At 47.9% G+C, this 23,017-nt stretch overlaps 1 protein-coding gene across 5 annotated transcripts in view; it reads right to left on the bottom strand.

Moving 5' to 3' along the window:
- The window catches only part of Mtus2 (microtubule associated scaffold protein 2), a 372,456-nt gene that overhangs the window by 11,132 nt on the left and 338,307 nt on the right, over positions 1 to 23,017 (bottom strand). For all 5 annotated transcript variants that reach the window (XM_085685182.2, XM_048418727.3, XM_085685184.2 and 2 more), the window contains 3 exons: positions 10,802 to 11,016; positions 4,357 to 4,462; positions 1,388 to 1,461 (listed from right to left, as the gene is read on the bottom strand). In XM_085685182.2, coding sequence (XP_085541308.2) covers positions 1,388 to 1,461; positions 4,357 to 4,462; positions 10,802 to 11,016 — 395 coding nt within the window. The remainder of the gene's footprint in view (positions 1 to 1,387; positions 1,462 to 4,356; positions 4,463 to 10,801; positions 11,017 to 23,017) is intronic.

Here is a 23,017-nt window from a genome sequence, read left to right as displayed (position 1 = left end):
TTGTTCACTCTTCTAAACAGACCAGCAGGGATGGAAGGATCCTGCCGCAGTCAAGACAGGACGAAACGATTCTCCACCCATGCGATTACTTTAGATCCTTCGAGAGCTCTGACTCAGCATGGGCCTCTCAGAAGTCAACAAATGGCGCGCTAATAATAAACGCCGCACTGCTGGGACAGCTTGTGGTAGCCGTTTCTTCTTGGTTCTCACGCAAACCCATCTAGGGTTGTTCAGCCTCCTAGCTTGCTCTCCTTCATCTGCTCTCGTCTGGAGAAAAAGCTACTGTTCGCCCTATTTCACGGGTTAGGTACCTGAGGCTGGCAGAGGTGCATCGCCATCCCAGCTCCAGAGCTAGGAAGATCCCACAGAGTGCAGATTGGATCTCTCACTGCCCAAGCAAGCAGTTGCTCCAGGTGCGGAGTAGCGCTAAACAGTGGGCTTTAGTGAGTCTATGCTCCATACACCAGCGTCCAGCTCAAAAAGTTTCTGCTGGGTGGAGAGGTACAGAACTCTACAGCCTCAGGGGGCTGGAGAGGAAGGGACTTGGTAACATGGTAGACAAGGACTCAGCTGTTTTTTCTGCAATGTTCTCTCTGTGACCTTGGATTCTTTCCTTGTGGGGCGGGCTCATTATGACAGAGATGTCACCAAAGAAGCAAGATTCTCGCACACACGTTCCAGTCCTGGGAACAGTGTTCCCAATTTCCAGACATGAGTGACCATGACATTTAAAACGCCATGTTTTGTAGTCAGAACCTCCCCAGCTGGGATCAGGGCTGAGCTGTCCCATCCCCAAAGCTTCCCAGGCAGCTCACTCTAGCCTTGGGGTTGCTGCTGGCCTTTTGAAGGCAGCTGGCAGGTCCCCAGAAGGCAGTGGGGTGGGTGATGAATGTGCCTGAGAGACTCCACACTCTCCCCCAGAAGACCAGGAGGAAGCCAGGCAACTCAGTTGACATGAGACCAATACCTGCCCCCGTGCGACAGTGAGAGGCAGAAACAGGGATTTCCATCCTGTCCATCTCCAGGTAACCTAAGTCCATCTTAAAACTGCCAGGATGTGGTCCAACCTTTGCAATTCCGACCTTTGCAACATCATTCTTGTCTAGAAGTTTCTCTTCCCACCCCACCCCACTTTTCAGGTACCCCCGACACAGCAAACGCTCCATTAACTTCATTAGCATTCTCTGACTGCATTATTCATGCGGCACAAGTGGCTTCTTGGTGCTTTTGTATTTTTTTCCTCAGCTCTGTCAGGAGAGGACCAGATTCTAAAGGATGAGGGGTATGTTTCCATATTCCAGTACACAGTGGGTGTCAGATAAGTGTTAGCCAGTGAGCACAGTGTTGAGACCTCTTCTCTAGCCAAAGGAACAAAGGAGACACGAACCTGTAACGACAGACGCAGTTTTTCAAAGTTTTCTTCCAGTTCCTTCTTTTCAAATTCATGGGTAGATATCAGTTCTGGAAAGAAGGAAGAAGAAATCCAATCGTTATAAAGGGGGCCTTTCTTCTGAAAAGCACAGAACAAGGCTGTGTGGGCAGATGAGGACATGTGACCTTGGCTACACAGATGATGGATGGCTACAGCAGATTCAAGGTTTCTTCTGCTCGTCTGAAGTCGGCTGTGGTGATCAGAATGTGGTTTGTGAGAGAAAGAAAGAAGTGACCGGAAGAAAGAGAGCTGAGGGAGAAAGGGGAAAGAAAGAAGGAGAGAGCGCACGCGTGATGAACAGTACGTGAACACACGTACTTGCGTATGCTGCGTGTGAGGCCATGTGAGAACCTCTGTCAACAGCACCAGCTCAATGTCCCACCTTTTCCTAACGGTGAAACACTTGTTTTCCAGGATTTGCTCTCCCGGCTTCAAAACATCCACGTCAGGCTGAGGAAGGAGCTTTTCACTCAGCAATTGGAGAAGACATCTTGCCAACCATGCCTGATGCCAGCTTCACGGTGTGCTTGAGGGATCAGTACTGGGTCAGCAAAGACATCTTAGTGGCCTCTGGGCCATACTCTGAGGACTAGGGGATCTCCAGAATTTGCTTGAATGCAGACTGGTTATAAGACACTCGACCTGAAGCAAAGGTTGACTGCTCTGTCTCTTTCAGGAGTTTTGGGATAACTCTGCTCTGTGTAAAGTCACATCCAGGAAATAACTTACACATTATACAGATGAAGGTGATGATGTAGGTGATATGGGTTATGATGTAGGTGATATAGGTTATGATGTTGGTGGTGTAGGTGATGATGTAGGTGATGATATAGGTAATGATGTAGGTGATATAGGTTATAATGTATGTGATATAGGTGATGATGTAAGTGACATAGGTGATGATATAGATGATGATGTAGGTGATGATGTAGATAATGTAGGTGATGATGTAGGTGATGATGTAGTTGATGTAGGTGATGCAGGTGATGATATAGGTGATGATGTAGGTGATGATGTAGGTGATACAGGTTATGATGTAGGTGATATAGGTAATGATGTAGGTGATGATGTAGGTGATGTAGGTGATGATGTAGGTGATGTAGGTATTAAGTAAATGCATTCTGGCCCCTCTAGATAGGAAGAGTATTATCAGCTGGGTAAACTCCATCTCATCCACGGTAGACCAGCAATTTATTTTTGTGGTATGACTAGAAGGGTGACGGTCTCCTTTATCAGCCTGGATCCTGTTTTGGGAACAAGAGAGTCCTGGATACCAACAATTGCCATTTGGGTCACTAAGAGCTGTAACTAAGAAATCCACGTAGTTTCCATGAGCACAGATCTTTAAGTATGGTGACGAGGGCTGTTAAGAATCTAGCTTCCATAGACAAGGTTTTCATCTCTGGAAAAATAAAATTTGTGTTTATTTTATTGACTTTATTTTTTTAACTTATTGTATTTTGTGCATGAGTGTTTGCTTACATGTATGTATGTGTATCATGTGCATGCCCGGGGCCCAGGAAGGCCAAAAGAACTAGAGTTACAGATAGTTGTGAACTATCATGTGGGTGCTGGCAGCTGAACCTGGGTCCTCTGCAAAAACAAATCTACTTAAAAACAAAACCCTTTTTTTTTTTCTACAAAGGGACATCTTAGTTGGACTTAGTAGCATTGTCAGAAGGTACACAAAACCCACACATTAGTCTGTTTGTTACTGTAACAGTATAATCAATGAGGCAGACTAACTTTATAAAATAAAATTGAAGGTAGGTTTGGCTCATAGTTTTGGAGATTCAAAGGTAGGGTTCACTGCCCACTCTGCTCAAAGGTCTTGAGTGTACTACAGTTGGATTCTGAGTGTCCTCCCAAGGTCCACCTGTGAAAGAGCCTGTCCTAATGGAACCACTAAGAAGTGGCATCTCATGAGAGGTCTGTCCACTCTGCCCCTCTCCTTGTTTTCGTTTGCCTGTTAAGTGGCTCGGGTCCAGGACCTGTTCTTTCTATGACATACTGTCTCGCCGTGACCCGCAGCAACAGAGCTGACAGGTCACAGATCCGAATGTCAGAAACAGTTCACAGATGGCTTCAAGTATGTGCTTATAGGAAAGTAAGGTTGGCTAACACAGAGCATGTGCAAGAGAGTGGTCACATTACACTCAGGAAGCCAGAGAGACTGGCGTCCTCCTCCCTTCGGAGGGCACATTCTAGTGACCTGAGGATTTCTTGTTGGCCCTATCTCTCAGAGGCTCCATTGCCTCTCAGCTTGTTACAATGGGGAACAAGCCTCCATCACACAAACCTATGGGGGGCGCACAAGCCACCATTAAGGCATCATACAAAGATAATTCAGCTCAGCTCCCAAATGAGGACAGTAAGAATCTGTCGATTCAAATTTGCTTCAAGATGAATGTGAACAAGGAGTAAGAGCTCAAGAGAGGCCGCCACAAGGGCACTGAGTCTTATTAGGGTACATGTAAAACATGACCCAGGTTGTCTGTGCCTACTGGAAGAATGGCCCCGATGCCAACTCCATCTTGAGCTACGCAAGGAGCTGTAAAAAAAAAACCAAAAAACTCATACCCTCATTGCACGTGGAATTCAGGCTGGTAAGAATCTCAAGGGGATTTTTAACATTCCATCAAGGTTTATAGTACTCCTTTGGAGGAGAGAGGTAAGTGCCAGGATTCATAAAGCTTTAGACATGGGCCTGGGGATAGAACCCTGGGCCTACTGTGTGCTAGCCAAGCTCCCCCAGCCCTGCCTGAAGCCTTGCTATTTCTTCTCCTCCCAGGAATGAACACAAAAGCTTCAGTAGAAAGAAAAAAAAAAGGGACAGAAAAGAAGGAAAGGGGGGACCCTTTGCTCTGCTGCCAGAGGGGTTCAGCATGGCCACTTTGGCCTCCTGCACAGGGGCTCGTAGATACCTTGAACTTTGTGGTCATGGTCATCCTGCAGGATCGTGATGGCAACCGTGTGGTTGTTTTCCATCTCCAGCAGAGCAGCCTCGTGGCTGGCGGTGATGTCTTCCACCTGAAGGAAAGGCACGGTTACTGGTTATGCAGAGAGCTGGGGTGGCTGTCGGGATCATCGTTGCTGCTGGGAAAACACAGGTGCAGCTCAGTAAGATGAAAAAGCGAGCAGCCCTGCCAAAGACAAGTTACTCCGCCGGGATGATTGGCACCTCCAGTCTAGTACCAAAGTGCCACAGCCTAACTCAATGAAAAGAGATAGAAGCTCAACTCAGCCAGGCAGTGGTGGTGCACACCTTTAATCCCAGCACTCGGGAGGCAGAGATAGATGGGTCTCTGTGAGTTCAAGGCGAACCTGGTCTACTAAGCTAGCTCCAGGATAGCCACGGCTACACAGAGAAACCCTGTCTCAAAAACCAAAAAGCAATCAAACAAACAAATAAGTTCCACCCCGGAAGGACTGTCCCATGCATCTCTGCACAATCCTGGACCACTCCATCCCATGTTCTTCCTTTGCCCTGTCAGGAAGTGATGGGGCAGGAAGAGATTTCCATGCCTCCTCTCAGGTTTCCCAGGGTCAGGTGAGTGGGAACTACTCTTTCCTTAGCTCTCAGTGAGCATCTCCCCCACTCCACCCTTAGGAGGTAGGCGTTTCTATGCCCACTTTGCCAATGAGGAAACAAAGGCTTAGGTTTGATATATTTCACCCAAGATCTAGTAAGTGGAAGGAATAAGCAGGGGTCCCCATCTCTGTCTGATCCCAACGTTGCTGTTTTCTCAAACACACACAGTGACAGATTCCTCTCCAAGTACCACCAACAAGTGACATGTTAGGACCCTCTCCCCAGTTCCTAGGTGAGAACAGCAGGCCCACCCATGTCCCCTTGACCAAAGTCATAAGCCTAAGCTTGCCCTCCAGACTGCCACCTGCTGGGCCTCTCCGCTGACAAGGCAACTCGGGCTGCTCCTGTGAGGGTTCCCCACTCTCCACTCAAAGGTGGATTTCCAGGAGTTTAACATAAGTGTGCAGTCCACCCCAGATGTTCTGCTTTTCACTTCTGTTTTTCAGTGCTGGCGACTGAAGCCAGGGCCTTGCACATACTTGGCAACCACTCTGTCAGTGAGCGACACACCAGCCTCATTTTCATCCGTTCTGATCCCTCCACCCAAAGACTGCACTGGCTACCTACAGGGTTTACTATTTTGTTTGTTTATCTGGCTTGGTTTTCACATTTTTATTGGAGAGCAACAAATTGCATCAGTGGGGGACTTCAAAGGTTCTTTAGCCATTCCAGGCTTGAGCCCTAGGAGTCCTGGGAGTAGCTGGGCACATCCTGTGTGTTTCCATCATTCTTCACAGGCCCTGGGGAGTTGTAGGGTGTGACCTACTGGGTGATGGTGGGGTACTTGTTGTAGGAACTAAGTTGAAGCATAATTGTAACTTACACTGGATTAGGAGGCACCAAGTTATATTGATCCTGATGATGTCTGGACAGTGAGCCTCTCCAGAACTGAGACTTGTTATTTGCTATTAATAATAACAAAATAAAATATGCTATTTTTCTATCACCGCAATCACATACCCCAAATCAAGTGCAGATCAAGTAGAGCTTCCACATGATTTACAGCCATGTTTGCAAATGGTTCCTCTTGATCCATCATTACCTTCAATCTGCTTACTGTTTTTTTTTTAATATTTTGGTCATTGTTTTCACTTCAATCGCATGCCCTACTGAAGTAATTGTTCCAGATACTCTCTCCCCATGATAGCAAGCCTCTTCTAGACATAATATAAGTGCAATGTTTATCCAAATTCTTTGTCAACAATCTCTTCTACTTCCACCACACACTGCAAGAGTGTATTATGCATGCACGTGTACATACACATACCCCTTCGCATCCAAAACCAGTTTAACAACAATAACAAAATCTTAAGATCAACCAAACAAACAAAAACTTGAAGAAATCTGGATCAAAAAAGTTTTTGTTCCATATTGTCTTATGAATAATTCAGTAATTCAGTTTATTTCATGACCTACAATTGTGGAAAAACCTGCTATTTTAAAACCACAAATTCAGATAAATGTGTCTAGGACCTCAAGTTCTTTGATGGTCCCATTAAGGACACATTGCTTCTGTCTGACAATATTTGGCTGCCTCTGCGCAAACCTCATTTCTCTGGAGTAACATTGTTTCTTCTGTTATATGGAAGGAAGATATGTTCTCTACGATAAAGGAAACCTTCTTTAATCAACAGCTGGGAGTGGGGGAGCATGTGTGCAGTATGAGGTAATAAGAGGGTATTAGATCCCCCAAGAACAAGGGATTGTGAGCAACTCAACATAGGTGCTGAGACTGGGCACGGCTCCTCTGGAAAATTAGTCGGGGTTCCTTTTTCTTCCTTTTTTAAAATAGATTTATTTATTTAATTTATACTGGGGTTTTCCCTGTATATATGTCTGTATGAGGGTGTCAGATCTCCTGGAACTGGAGTTACAGACAGTTGTACATTGCCTTGTGGGTTCTAGGAACTGAACCCAGGTTCTCTGGAAGAGTAGCCAGTGCTCTTAACCACTGAGCCATCTCTTCAGTCCCTAATTATTTTATTTTTATTAGTGTGTACGTACATGTGTCTGTACGTGGGTATATGCAGAAGGCACCAGATTCCCTGGAGCTGGAGTTACAGGTGTCGTGGGCTGCCTGATGTGGGTGCTGGCAATGGGACTGTGGTCCTCTGCAAGAGCAGCCAGAGCTCTTGAGCACTGAGAGTTCTAGGCCCTTCCATCACTTCTCAAAATAGCTGCATCAGCTGCAGTCAAGAGTTTGACACCAGAGGAACTGGGGACATTTCGCATTCCAACAATAATGACAATGAATGAATTTCCATTTGGAATAATCTATCACCCCCCCCCACACACACACACAACCTTTCTCTGTCTCTGTATCTGTCTGCCTGTCTGTCTGTCTCTGGTGTCAGGGAACAAATCATCTTTGTTTATGCTAGGCAAACACTCTACCACAGTGGTTCTCAACCCCCCTAATACCTCAACTCTTCAACACAGCTCCTCAGACCAGGCCATAAAATTATCTTGTTGCTACTTCTTAACTGTAAGTTTACTTCTGCATGAATCAGAAAGTGAACATCTGATATGTAGAGCATCTGATATGAGACTACCCAAAGGAGTTGCAACCCACGGGTTGAGAACTGATTTTCTACCAAGAAGCAACCTTCCTGGGATAGTCTTTTGTCTTTCTTTCTTTCTCTTTTTCCTTCCTTCCTTCCTTCCTTCCTTCCTTCCTTCCTTCCTTCCTTCCTTCCTTTTTCCTCTCCTCTCCTCTCCTCTCCTTTTCTCTCTCTCTCTCTCTCTCTCTCTCTCTGTCACGAATTATCATTTCTTAAAACAGGAAAATCACTGTTATCACAACATCTCAGTGATAACGTGGACTCGGAAGCAGCGTGTCACTACAATGACTGGGCGTCATTGATTAAAGTAAACTGAGCCCCAAATCACTTGTGGCTCTGCTCTCTGAATCACTCAGAAGAAGGGATGACTAGAACAGGATTTAACCACCCAGTTGTTGATCCAGGTTCTAATGGGATTTCTGTCTAAAACCTCTCACTGTGAGGCACAATAAAATAAGCAATTGGTTGAAACAGAAGGGACCAGAGAGATGGCTCAGGTGTTCCGAGCACTTCTTGTTCTAACAGGGGACTTTGGTTTGTCGTCCAGAACCCACAGCAGGCAGCTCACACCTGTCTATAATGTCAGTTCCAGGGAGGACCAGAGCCCTCTTCTAGTCTCTGTGGGTATCTGTACGCACAATAGTGCACATAAACACACAAAGGCACATAGGCTCTTCCCTTTCTGTCCCACTAAAAATGTCACAGCACTCTCTGTGAAAAATAAGCGGCACATATCGTCTAGAGGCATGGTACTGACGCATCCCAATGGAATGAGAAACCCTCTCCTTGGTCCTTGGTGGGACTCTACACTATTGATCTCTTACACAAATTTCTACGAGGAGCTTCAGGAAAGGAAGGTAGATACAAAGATAGACTTCCAGAAGAATCGATGTCCCTGTCGTAAATACGGCTCAACTGGCAACAGTCTGTTATGTCGGCAACCAAGGTGTACGCCTCGGCCTGTTAGATGGCACGTCTGTGATCTAGTGCTGAGGGGCTACTACCGTCAACACAGTAAGGATGATGTCCCGTTCAGCCTCTGGGAGGTGCTTTTATGAATGAAATATTGATTTTCTAATTCCAACGAGCTATATGGAATTAAAGGAATGGCCGGAATATTCAGAAAGATATTAATGGAATCCTGTGAGCTACCATTTCAACAAATGCTTGCTCTCCAGTAATTTCGGTTTCACATCTCTTTGTGATTTTAAAGATCCCCCCCCACCTTAGGCAGAAAATGGTTCTGCCTACTGTGAGACACTCTCTCTCCTGTCAGCAATTAATATCTATGGCTTCTCTTCCTATGGTACCAGTTTCTGCAGAGCAGGTGCTCACAGACATGAAGTAGGAATGCTCAGTCCGAGAAGACGTCAAACCCTCAGAAGATATTTGCACGAATTTAGACGGGTTTTCCCAAAAGACACAAAAGATGAGTTAATGTAGTGTAACTGACCAAACCAGAGAAAGGTTATCTTCCATTGTCAGCCAGGGGCAAGCAGAGCGGTTTGAAAGAGAAACAGCTCCCATAGGCTCCCATACTTGAATGCTGAGTCCTGGGTTCGAGGTAGCGATCGGGGATGTTTAGGTGGTGAATGAAGCCTAGCTGGAGGAGGCTGGTCACCAGGGGTGGGTTTTAGAGTTTACAGCATTGAGTCATTTCCAGCTCACTCTGTGTTTCCTGTTTACAGCTGAGGGTGTGAACTCTCAGCTCCCTTCTCCTGCCATCTTGCCTGCTGACTGCTGCCTTGACTTCCCTGCGATAGAATCTTACCCTCCGGAACTGTAAGCCAAAATAAGCTCTGCCTTCCATAAGCTGGTTTTTCCGCAGGGTGTTTCATCATGGCAACAGAAAAATAACCAATACAGAAAGCTTCTGCTGCCTGAAGAGCTTTCCTTTTTGTCTAGAACCTTGGGTAGAGCCCTGTGAGACCACTGCTGTCTTCCTTCTGCCCCCTTCACAGACGGGATCGGGGCTCTTCCATGGAGGACGTTGCCAGTTCACCCACCAAACGGCACCAGCTCTATTCCCTGTAGCAGGAGTCAGCTTGCTACTCAGCAGGGCTGGGTACAGAGACAGCAAGGGAGGAAAGCTACTGCCTAAGGCGAGCGAGGATGGTGTTGTGGGCTTTACTTTTAGCCATGTGCCAGAGGCAATGAACTGGGGCTTTGGCAATTCACTTCCAGAAGATGTATTGTGAATGGAGCATCACGGGCGCTCATTTTCTCATTAACCTCAAACCAGATTAAACTACCATTTGCCCCCATCCCAGATGCGCATCCTCATTAGAGGAGCCAGAGTGGGCCAGCCTATGTTTACTACTCTCTCCTGCACCCTCCCTTGAGTTTCGTTTCCCACCAACCGGGAGCCCATCCCCCTGCTTTACTCCTGGTGATGGCAGGCCCCGTGCTGGAGCTTCCAGACTGACTCCATCTGGTTCCCACCGTGGCCTCCTCTTCAGCCTAAAGGGCAGTGTCCGAGAGACCCACGTCTCCCCTGTACCGCCTCTTCTCAGCACAAGGTCTCCTGTGCCATGTCCTGGGACTCATTCTGTTTGTGTAGAGTGTATTCTCCTGCCGGGCAAATAGAGCTGGCTGGGTGGGCGGGTTAAGGAGACACAACAGAAGGTGATAGGCTTAGTGGTCTCTGCCTGTTTAAAGTCCTCATGGGGCGCTGTTCCTGCCACTCACCCGCCATACTCGAGGATGACTTTTTTTTTTTTTTTTAAGAAAATGGAGAATTTTTAAGATGAGTTTTGTGGGGTGAGCTGATGAGCAGTGCGGTCTTCAGAAAAGATGAGCAACCTCTGCTCACACTTCATGCGACAGAATTCTGGTGTCTTACTTAACCCTGGGACTCTGTCTTCTTACCTGTAAAACGGCATCTGGCAGGGTGATGGAGTCTGTGTACATTAGGTTTGGAAGTAGTGGCTGGTGCAGAACCTGGTCTATGTACAGGTTTGCCCACAGAGAATATGCGAGGAACAGATGACCAATAAGGGTCACGTGTAAAACTACAATCTCTCGTAAGTTCTCACAGAGAACTAATTTTAGACCTAGAAGGAGGAGAGGGTGCCACGGCGCCTGCGGGGACAACATTCTAGGCACAGGGTGCAGAGAGAGCCAGAATGAGGCTGGAGAGTAAACTTGACCCATTTTCTCAAGTGCCTCAGGCTCTTTTCCTCCCTTCACCGGTGCTGAACAGCCCAGCCCACTCACCTGCTCTTGGTGCTGGCAGCGCATGCGCAACAGCTGATCCTGATGCTCCGCCCGCAGGCGTGCGCTCTCGGCCTGGAACTGCTGCTGAAGCCGCTCGCGAAGCTCCTGCACCTCGGCCTGCTGCTGCCAGCCCAGCCTCCTCAGCTCCTCCTCGAACCGCCTCTCCAGCGCCTCCTTCTCCTTCTGCAGCTTCTCACACTTGGCGGTGTTGAAGGCTGCAGGGAGCACGGAGCTCTTTAGCAAAGTGGGGAGCAGACGCTACGATGACCCACTGGGAGCCCACCTGAGGCTTTCAAAAATAAAACTGAAACAGGAATCGCTGGGTGGGGAGTGTAACTCAGCGGTAGAGTGCTTGGCTTGGCACGCACGAGGCCCCGAGTTCCACTCCCAGCATCAAACACTGATTAAAGAAGTAAACAAATAAAAACTACGCCGTAGCCACCCCTGGTGGTGCATCTTTTTAATCCCAGCATCTTGGAGGCAGAGGCAGGGGATTTCTGTGAGTTTGAGGTCTAGTCCAGGTCATCAAGGGCTACACAGTGAGGCTCTGTCTCAAAAATAAGTAACCAGAGAAACAAACCACAAACACCTCAAAAGCTAATTTAGCATAATATAGTATCACAAAAGACTCTCTTCCCGTGAACAATTTGAGAATGAGTTGCCGATTGGCTGTTCCTTTATGCCCCAATTCCCTAGTGTGCAGGCCCTACTTACCCACAATGCCAGCACACTCAGGAGATCCGGGACACAATGGTGCCACCCAGTGCTCAGAACTGTTGACATTCACCCAGTCAAGGTCCAATGTTTTTCTGGGGATACAGCTTGTGCCCCTATTGTTAGACATTTGTTTCCAAGACTTGCTGGTATAGGTAATATTACAGATAATACAGCAAGCATATTCATCCACGTGCAGGGTCCCTTTTCATTAGAATGAGCTCTCGGGAGTGGAAGTTACAAGGTTTTAAAGACTACGGATGTCATCATCCAGTGGTTAGTGCTTTCTTTAAATTCCATAGTTGGCCAGTAAAAAATCTGTGAACACCAGGGGGCGGTATGGCACCTGAAAAGTGCCCTCAAGAGGGGGAACACTGCCCCGAACGACTTACTTTTCTTCCTAAATTCTTCTTTTTGGTGAAGATGTTAAGAGGAGAAATAAAAGGAGTGACGAAAAACAAGGTCTGAGGTGCTCACAGAGGGAGAATAAGTTGGAGAGCCACCAGCCCACCTGTTGTGTTTGGAGACACACTCTGCCCCTAGGGCATGATGGCTGTATCAAAGCTGGCTCAGAGTAAATAGAAGATTTACTCACCTAGACAGGGACTGATGCTCCCCACAGCCCTGCTAGGTGTCTAGTAGGCAGACTACACCCCCACTGCAAAGAGTACGGAGTGGAACTAACTAGTCCAGGGTGAAGGCAAGGTCTGCAGCAGAATCAGGAGCATGGACAACCTCCATGATGCACCAGCATTATAATGTCTCCGAGGTGAGACCAGGCATTGGCATACCTTCCTTAAACCTCCAATGTCTGGAATTGTCACCCTTTGCCCATCTATTTCTTTATAGGCGGGCAAGACCAGTGCCCTTTGTATTCTGTGCTCAGATAGACAGGGCAGCTTTGGACGGATAGTGAGCTGCGGGTATAGTTAAGTGGTAGAGTAGGTGCAAGGTGTTGGGGTCCATCCCCAGCACCCAAAAGATATCTAGTCATTGAGGGAGTACCTGCCGAGTGCCAAGCATAGTTCTTGGCACAGTGGCAGGAAGGCAGGCTGTCACAGAAGGAGTGGTGGCTTGAATGAGAAATGTCCCTATTCTCAGACCTTTAACCATTTGGTCCCCAGTCAGTGACTGTTTGGGGAGCTTTAGGAGGTTTAGGAAGTATGTCACCATGGGCAGAATTTAAGCTTAAAAGAGAGAGGAAGAGCGGATATGGGATGTCCTTCTGTATACATGTTGCTTTTATTGGCTAATGAATAAAGCTGCTTTGGCCTATAGCAGGCAGAATATAGCCAGGAAGAATTACATACATATAGAGAGAGTAGGCAGAGTCAAAGAGATGCTATGTAGTGGCCGAAGGAGAAAGATGCCTACCGGTAGGCCACAGCCTTGTGATGATACACAGATTGATAGAAATCAGTTAATTTAAGATATAAGAGCTAGCTAGAAATACGCCTTAGACATCAGCCACACAGTATTGTAATAAATATAGTTTCGGTGTGATTACTTGGGTCTGTACAGCCGGGAAACAAACAAGCAGTCTCCGTTTACAAAATGGCGCCCAATGTGGCTCCTTGAGGGTGGAGTTCAGGTAGACAGAGATGCAAGTCAGTCCTCATGTGTACATTAATTAATCTATGCATCCAGTGATGCAGATTTCTCTGTGTGGTGCTTGGCCCTAGCTGGGCTCCCTCTCCTTCCACCTGAACTTGCAAAGGCCCTGGGTAGGCACAGTTCTTGTCTAACTAAGGAACAGAAAGGCCACTGATGGGGCACCAGCATCCTTAGAGGAGGGAGGTCAAGTTTCAGAGGCAGGCAGAGGCACATGATGAAGATCTGTGGTTACACTATGGCTTTATGGGTATGTTCTTGCAACAGCTCCCAGAGTCTTAGAAGGGAAGAAATAGCGATTTCCACTCTGGGGAGCTGCATGGAAAAATGATGTATGAGACAAGGAGAAGAGGTCAGGGGCTGTCTGAAGTTCAGGCACTGAGCTCAGTGGCATCAGGTGACTTGAATGATCGAATGAGGGATGAAGCATGGGGGATGGGTAGATGAATGGCATAGAGGGGAAGTGAAGGATATGGACTGGGTACAAAGATGAGGGCTCGGCAGGAGCCCAGAGAGACCCAGTGGTTGGTGGGAGCAATGAGACATGCTGGCACTCCTCAGGGAGATGAGGACATTGAAGGTGTCCAGCTAGGGACACTTACGAGTCTTTGCAGAACTAATAGGTCTGCTTGTGTGCATTTAGGGACCTGCTGTAGCCCACTGGCCTCAGAAAAAAGCCTCTCTGACTTTCAGGGCATAGATGTTGCCAATTCGTATGAAGAATAATAAACTGAGGCCTGCTGGGTTTTGGCAAGTCCCATGCCACCTCATTGACAAGGGTCTATATCCCAGGTTCACACAAAGAGGTCTACCTGCTAACAGCATCAAGTCTTCAAAGCTTGAGGCCTTGGGACAGACTGCAGTGAGTGAGTCTCCTCCAGATAATGACACCCTCCCTACACGAGGGTCTGTAAACAGTTTGTGCAAAGGAACAAGAGCAGTGTCCGTCATTAGAGTGGAGGGCACTCTCTAGCTCCCAGGAGTCCTCGCAATACCGTGACTCTTAACAGATGAGAAGAGTGGAAAGAAAGCACAGCAGGGCAGTGGTCGGAGGTCAGGAAGTGGCAGGACACTGACCCAGCTGGCCCGGGGACTAGATGTGGCCAACACTAGCTGTTCTCAAAGTCATCTGGCCCCCCTGAGCTTAACATCAAAGGAGGACATTGGTTGCATTGCGCACTCGGACCTTGCTATGGCTTGCACCTGAAACATCTCCCATGGACTCAGGTTTTGCATACTATTCTTGGTCTAGTGATATCTCGGGAGGGAGGTTGTAGAGTCCTTAGGAGGTGGCAGGAGTTGGTCACCAGGTGTCTTTGAAGGGTACATCTGACCTCCACTCCTTGCCCTACTCTCGGCCTCCTGTTTCAGCATCATGTGCCTACCATACTGAGCTGTGCCACCCCCAGAGGGTTGCGTTATACTCACTGAAAAGACAGGCGCGTGCGCGCGTGAGCGTGTGTGTGTGTGTGTGTGTGTGTGTGTGTCATTCTGCTTTGTTTATTCATTTCCACTATAAAGCATTTATGTGTTGGGAGCCACCTGGAGGCACAGGTTGGTCCTGCAGTTTGGAGGTAGCCACGTGGGGCTGAGCACCCTTGCCTGCACATGCTCAGACCAGCAGAATGGCATTAACCAATCAGGACAGCGTTCAAGCTGCTCCACCGTTTAAAAGCAGATGCCTCGGGACCCTACTTCCTCTCTCTAAGCTTTCTCTCGTCCCTGCTCTATCTTCCCTTCCCCCAATTTTCCTCAAGGGAATGCTCCAAATAAAGATGTGACCAGAGAAGGAATTCTCGTTTTTGGTGGCGTTCATTCCTGCGGGACAGGATGGCCCCCCGCAACTGGTGCTCGAAACTCCGGGACGCTGAGGGACCCTGACAACTACGCCGGGGGACCCTGAGAAAGCCCGGGAGAAAAAGCTGAAATCAGACACCAGGACACAGAGAGCCTTGAATTTCAGAACTCTGAGAACATGGAGCGGTGAGTGACGTCGGTTGAAATCCCCAGAAAGGGGAGGAAAAAAAATGTAAAAAAGAATTTCAAAGGATAGGCCTAAATAGAAAAAAAAATACAAAAAAAATCAAAGTTAAGGTATCTGAAAGAAGGTACAGAAAGCAACGGGGAAGAAAAATCCCTTAAGTTCAGTGCAGGAGGGATGTAAACAGCAGCAAAAAAGGCGAGGTAACTAAGGCGGGACTTTGAGGACGATGGGGTACGGGAGACCGCGGCTTCCGCTCCCTCTCCGTCCACCTGCGTACTCGCTGATAGAGACTGGAGGCAACAGTCTCGTAGGGAGGCAAACTTGATCACTGCCTTCCCTGTTCTTAAAGAGCCACAGAGTTTCTGAGGTGATTTTCGCCTAATTTTGTTAAGAGAGCTCAGTCTCTGGCTCTCACGTACAAAAAACTTTAATTTTTGACTGAGAAAGACAAGCTGCTTGATCGTGCTGAGAGTGCTGGCGGCAGCCGGCCCGCCTTTGAGCGGTAATGCCTGATTAGAAACACGGAAGTGGGCCAGGCACGGTGGTGCACACCTGTGATCCCAGCTACTCAGGAGGGAGACGCAACCGGTTGCTGGCGGGGAGTTTGCTGGAGGCCTGCGAATAGCCAGGTCGCGGGCGGGCTAAAGTCCGTGTGACATCAGAGGCCTTCTGGCGGGGCTATGGTTTTTGGAGGACTTTTTCAGCACCTGAGCGGACTCGCCTGACTGAGGCGGAAGCTGTGTGGTGAGCAGCGGCGCCATAGAAGGCAGAGAGGAGCTGAATCGGCTCTGCGGAAAAACTGTGTTTCCATAGCAACATGGGCGAGCGGGGAGGTGAGTTCCCAGAGAACGGGGCTCTGCGCGCAGGCGGACCGGGCAGGAGAAGCCCCCCCACGGGTGGGCGGATGCCCCCCCTCGCCGGAGCTTGGCGGTGCGAATTCAATGCCTGAGGTGAGGCTGAGGTACAGTTCGCAGTTACGGGATAACCGGCGAGCCCGCGCACGGCCCGGGGCGGAGCCATGCCTTTGGGCCATGCGGAGCGCGCCACGGTGGGCCGCGCCTCAGAGACGGAGCCGCCGGCCTCCGCTGCTGCCGCCCTCAGCCAAGGTCGCCAAAAATTCAGTCAGATAAAAACATTTGTCGCCAAAAATTCAGTCAGATAAAAACATTTATCCCCTAAACAACGTCCCTTCGTCAGCAGGAAGTAGCCAGATTGATGAGCAACGCCCATTCTCCCTTAAAGAACTGGTCGTGATTATCATAATAAAGGCGTGTTTACCTGGTTACCGTATCCTAGGTAACAAAGAAAGGCGGACCTATTGCCTGAGGCAACAGCTGGAATTAAACCAATGTTACCTAGAGGTTTTTCCATCTGAATAGGGGAGCTGGGGAGATGGCTCAGCGGTTAAGGGCATTGCCTGCTCTTCCAAAGGTTATGAGTTCAATTCCCAGTGACAACTGCTTTGGTTTTTAGACATAAGAGGGGGACTACACTACCAGTGACAGCTTCCCCCAGAGAAAGGATTTCTCTTGCATTCTTTACACTTAATTTTTAATTCAAAATTTTGCTGGTACAGGCAAACAAGATTTGCTTTTTGAAACAGAGACCTGCAAATCTCTAAGTTCAAAACCAGCCTACTTCCAGTACTGATTGTGCTGAATTTTTACACTGAGAGTTTTTAATACTCTTAAATGTTAATTTGGGAGGAGAGTTTTGTTTATGTTTTTCTAGGAATGCTGACATACATCTGGATGCCAGCGAGACCGACCAGAGAGATAAAGAAGACGACCCAGTGGATGCTGAATGTCCTGCTGTGGAAGATTCATGCGGAGACAGCAGAGATGACCTTCTGGGCGGTGCCAAGAGCAGCTGTTTCACACCATCGACTTGAGCAACACCCTGTGCAACCTCTTATCTCTTACTCTACTTTGCCTTTTCCTTCCTTAGGAATGGGTGGGAGCAGAGATATCCTTGGCATGCTGCGTCTAGGTGGGGACCAGATTGGAAAATAGTTTTGCCTTATTGCTCTTAAAGACAATAATTAGGGGGAGATGTTGGGAGCCACCTGGAGGCACAGGTTGGTCCTGCAGTTTGGAGGTAGCCACGTGGGGCTGAGCACCCTTGCCTGCACATGCTCAGACCAGCAGAATGGCATTAACCAATCAGGACAGCGTTCAAGCTGCTCCACCGTTTAAAAGCAGATGCCTCGGGACCCTACTTCCTCTCTCTAAGCTTTCTCTCGTCCCTGCTCTATCTTCCCTTCCCCCAATTTTCCTCAAGGGAATGCTCCAAATAAAGATGTGACCAGAGAAGGAATTCTCGTTTTTGGTGGCGTTCATTCCTGCGGGACAGGATGGCCCCCCCCGTTTAAAAGCAGATGCCTCGGGACCCTACTTCCTCTCTCTAAGCTTTCTCTCGTCCCTGCTCTATCTTCCCTTCCCCCAATTTTCCTCAAGGGAATGCTCCAAATAAAGATGTGACCAGAGAAGGAATTCTCGTTTTTGGTGGCGTTCATTCCTGCGGGACAGGATGGCCCCCCGCATTTATGGGTATGGGTGTTTTCCCTGAATGTATGCCTTTGTGCCTGGTGCCTGCAGAAGCCAGAAGAGGCCTCGGATCTCCTAGAGATGGAGTGACAGATGGTTGTGAGCTGCCAACCCAAGCATTTTCAAAGCCCCCAGGTTTCAGAGGCCCGATTCCACAGAACATCACCAATTTAGTCTTCTATCCCATGGTTCAAGCGGCCCCATTCCCAGTTTGGACTAGGCAGTTGAGGAGGCCAAGTGGCCGCTAGAGAGGAAACTACTGTGTTGAAGGTGACGGGTTCCCCCTTTTCCTTCTGTTTCTCAGGCTGTTCAGTCAGTGTATGCCATGGCGCTTGGGAGACTCCTCTCTGATATGAGGTTTGCTCAGACATATGGTGTGTGTGTGTGTGTGCTCGCATGTGCATGCATTGTGCAAGTATGTGTGCGTGTATGTGTGTGTGTGTGTTTACTATCATAAATTTCACATGGAACGAAGGATTAACATTTTAAAATCTTCAAAGCTTGGTATCACCTGAGAGGCATGAATTTCCCATCAACTCGGCACAATGTCCCCATCCCTTCAAATGCCTCGAGGGACAAAGCAGGCCACATAGAACTGTTTCTACTGACTAACATTACACATACACACAGAGCAAGCAATGTATTCAGGCAATGCCAGCAGCCTGAGTGTGCCTGTGTGCATACATGTATGTTGTGTAGGTATAGATAATTGATTCTTCATATGTATGTATATGATTTAATACATATTATTGATTTTTAGGGATTTACTGTAATAATTTACAGTAATAATTATGTTTATTTAAATAATTTACATAGTAAAAATTATGTGATAATTTACATAATTATTTCTAATTATGTACATTTGTATCTATGTGTGAGTATGGTCATGTGAGTGTGTCAGATCCCCTTGGAGCTGGAGTTACAACTGGTTGTGAGGCACCCTATGGGTGCCAGGGAGCGGCAAGAGTAGCATGTATTCTAACCCCGAGTCACCTCTCCGGCCCTGAGTGTGTATATTGTCTAAGAACCAACAGTCCAACTGGTGCTCCCATTTACCATCCTAACAGAATCGTCCATTCAATGCCCTGTTTAGAAGCTGGTTGGGCTGCCAGTATCCCTCACACACAACAATACCACACTGACTTTAAACAAAGCCAGGACACCCCTTTCTGCAGAGTGCTAGGTGAGCTGCCTAAGAAAACAGGCTTCTCCTCCTGGGTAGTCGGAGGCAAATCACCTGCAGAGGGTGATCGTTCTAGCCAATGGGCTCAAGTCCACACTGCAAGGGAGCATCCCACTGAATAGGACAGTCCCCCTCCCCGCTTTCACCATTATGGGGGTTCCTCTAGGAGCCCCACCTTCCCGCCAACATGCCAATGGCTCTACCTTCCAGTCACCATGACAGACAGAGAGGACACTGAGAAGTCAGTGATGACTGTCAAATGAAGGTTACGTCTCACAGAGATGAGGCCAGGGTTTAATTGTGAGCTTGTTTTTCTTCAACTTGACAGAAACTGGTATATTCTGGGAAGAGGGAACCTCAGCTGAAGAACTGCCCCCTTCAAATTAGCATGTGGGAAAGTCTTTGGGGGCGTTTTTCTTGATTCATGATTGATAGGGGAGGACCCAGCCCACTGTGGGTGGTGCCACCCCTGGGCAGGTGGGTATGAGCTGAATGGTAAAGCAAACTGAGCCAGCCATGGGGACCACTCAAATCCTTCTTCCAGGTTCCTGCTTGAGTTCCTGCCCTGATGTTCCTAAACGACGGACTGTGATCTCCTCCCCAAACTGTTTTAGGTCAGCCTTTAATCACACCAGCGGACAAGTAACCCGGACAAATGTATTCATGTCCCCAAAGCATCTAGCATGGAGTCTGGCTGGATCAAAGCCACACCTCACTGGGGTCACTGATGGTCAAGTGCAAGGTGCCACCAAAGAGATGTAGAGCGTGAGGCTAGGAGGAAGGGTGTCTTAGTCAGTGTTCCGTGGCTGTGAAGAGATCCCACAACCATGGAAACACCTGGAAGGAAAACATTTAATTGGGGTGGCTTCTAGTTTCAGAGGTTTAGTTCATTATCATCATAGGGAGAAGCATGGTGGCCAGCAGGCAGAATGGTGCTGAGGAAGGAGCTGAGAGTTCTACATCCTGATCCACAGGCAGCAGAAGGAGACTGTGAGCCACACTGGGCATAGCTTGAGCACAGGAGACCTCAAAGCCACCCCCACAGTGACACTCTTGCTCCAACAAGGCCACACCTATGGCCTTGACACTTGACACTCTAACAGTGCCACCCCTATGGGCCAAGCAGTCAAATACCTGAGTCTGGGGGCCATCCCTATTCAAACCACCACAAATGGCAACTAAGGAGAAAATCAAGACATCCGGGAGTCCAGGTGGTGAACCCTGAACAGGGCCAGAGCAATAACAGAAGGCAAAAAATTGTAGGCTTCTGTGATCCCCAGGTGACACCTTGAGATAGAGACAGCATTTCTCCACGGCGGCACTGAGGAAGGGACAGGCTGTGTAATAGCACAGCGTGGGCTGACTACCATTGGGGCATTTTCCCGTGTTGGGGATTAACCCCTCCAAGTCTCATTTCCTCAATGGAAAGATGAGATTTACACTACCTTCCGAGGCTAGTGGGAGGCTCAAACGGAAAAACTCAGTCATGACTTGGCACCATGCTGGACCTCATAGATTGCACAATGCCTGTGGGTGAGATCATGGTAAACAAATATTAAATGCCCACTGTATGCTGGGTGCTGTAACGAGTGCTCACTGTATGCTGGGTGCCGTCCCAGGTACTTTGGGGAATGGGTCACTGAGCTCACAGCTCTGGGAAGGTGGCCTAATTCTGACTTCATGCTCCTGTTTTCTAGATGGGCCTGAGGAGACCTTTATGATCTGCGTGAGAAGTGTCCCCCACCATCAAGACTCTTGGCTACTAAAGCCTTGGATGCCATGGCTGGGCTTTGGGAGAAGGGCTCTGGTTTCACCCATAACCCATGATGGCATTCCTGGGAGATGCGGAAAATGTAGGCTGTGAGGGCAGCTAGAGGCCCCTTCTCTGCTTCCTCTCTCCTGGTTGCCACGAGATGAGCAACAGTGTTCTGCCAAGTCCTGTCTGTCACTGTGATCTCTTTGCACACTGTATGTCCCATAGCTATGCAGCCAGTGGATCGTGGGCTGAAGTCCCCGAGAATCATAAGCCGAAGTAAGGCTGGCCTCTGACCCCATTTTCTTGGGTATCCTGTATGTGATTAAAGGCTGACCACACAGTCCACACCAATCTGCATGAATCTCAAATCCTGGCTTGTTATCACTACACGGTTCTGTCTTGAGCCAGGGATTTTCACAACTTGAGCACAAGTCAGAACCACGGGCTGGTGGGCAGGAGGGGGGCATTAAAACAGACCGGCTGCTCTCACATTCAGTAGCATGGTTGGTTTACGATTCAGCAGGTTTGAGGCAAGACCTAAGAGTCTACATTTCTAGCAGTTTCTACATGCTGCAGCTGTATGGTACAGAACAGAGACATTCACTGTGGAGTCTATGGCTCCACCACCCTGAACTCGCCTCATCTCATAAGCTAAGCAGAACCGGACCTGGCTGCTGCTTGGGTGGGTGATTTATCGTCATGTGCAAGACACTCAAACAAACGCTCATTGGACCTTGGGAAGTGCAGACATCAGTTCATTAGATTTGTGGATTAGTTGGGGTGGACCATGAGATTCTTCATCTCAGACAAGCCTTTGATTGAGGCTGCTACCACAATGAGTAAGTAGTAGGTCACCAGGGTCACTTAGCTGAAGACCCAGAAAATCCTCTCCACTGTGGCCATGCCTCAGGAAGGCCGCTTAAAACAATAAAGAACTGGCTGGGTTCCACTACAGCTGGGAGATGGTCTGTGTGTGTCTCTGACTCTCATGAACTAGAAGCTTGTTCCTGAGTTTGGCCATGTCAAGCTGGTGAAGCCTTTCGAAGTGGGATTACCTAATAGGATCACTGGATCAATAGGAACCCTTCAGAAAGGGTTCATGTTGGTATCAAAGAGTGGATTTGTTTTCTCAGGGACAGGTTTGTGTGTGTATGTGTGTATTCATGGAGATCAGGGACTCCTCAGCTTCCTCTAGGCTCAGTCGGTTAGCGCTTACAGATTTCTCTGGACTCTGGTCTGAGTTACATACTCTAAAACTCTAGGATCCCTACTGCCTCACTTGCTTGGATCTTAGGCACTGCTGCCTTTTGGTATTAACAGAGATAGTTCCAGGACACCCGCTGCCAGCAACAGCCAAATCCAAAGATGCTCAAGTCCCTTTGATGGATTGATTGAATATATACAGAACCTGTGCACTTTATGTTAGATTACATTGTTTAGGGCAGCATGACAAGGAAAAAAATCTACATGTTCAGACCATAAGGGAATTGTATATACTACTTTTGATCTGCATCTGTGGAATCTGTGGATGTGAAACCCATGACTACAGGGAGACAACTGAACTTGCTGGCCTCTGACTCTGCGCATAAGCAGGCATTTCTGGGGGCAGAGCCTTTGTTAGACTCTTATTTTACTGTTCATGCCTTGGCAAAGGGTTTGTCCCTTGCATTCAGTGAAGCTTATGAATTTGAATGCAACAGTGACTGGGGAGTATGCATTGTGCTCAGCCTGGGGCCAGGTGCTTCTGATACACAGGATAATATTGGGTGCACAGTAGGATATTTGTGTGTATAAGAGACGCATGGCAGGAAGAGATTATATCCACAGAATTCATATGTGACTACAATTTACAATGTATATATTTTGTGAAATGTCTCAGCACATTACAGGATATATAATATACTATATATATATATATATATATATATATATATATATATGTAATTTCCTTGCTTTTTATTACGTTCCCTCAAGTACTATTCAGACCTTCCAGCATGACGGCAGTCTGGTGTGGCCACGGAAGGGAGGGATGACTTGGTGTCTCTAGCCACAGTTTCTTTACCTTATTCAGGTGGTCATGGCACCATCTACCTTACCTGTCTCCTATGGTTGTCATCAGGTTAGAATGAAGTAATATACATGGAAAGCCTTCGTAAATTATATACTGTTGCTTATATACTAAACGCATAGGGTCTCAGATTCATGACAGGACCGGACTTGACAATGTGCGAGGGTCCCCATTCCCAAGGGGGTTTAGGGGCAGTTCTTTACCAGAGTAACAGTCAAGTTAAGTTCATTAAGATTTTAATTTCTGTGTGAATGTGGTGCTGAGGACTGAACCCAGGTATGGTGATTTGACCGAGAATGACCCCTATAGCCTCATTAGCTTGGTCCCCAGTTAGCAGAACTGTTTGGGAAGCAT

The sequence above is a fragment of the Myodes glareolus genome, chromosome 2, assembly GCF_982192425.1.
Source record: "Myodes glareolus chromosome 2, mMyoGla1.1, whole genome shotgun sequence".
NCBI classification, from domain to species: domain Eukaryota; kingdom Metazoa; phylum Chordata; class Mammalia; order Rodentia; family Cricetidae; genus Myodes; species Myodes glareolus.
This window is presented reverse-complemented; position numbering and strand designations above follow the sequence as displayed.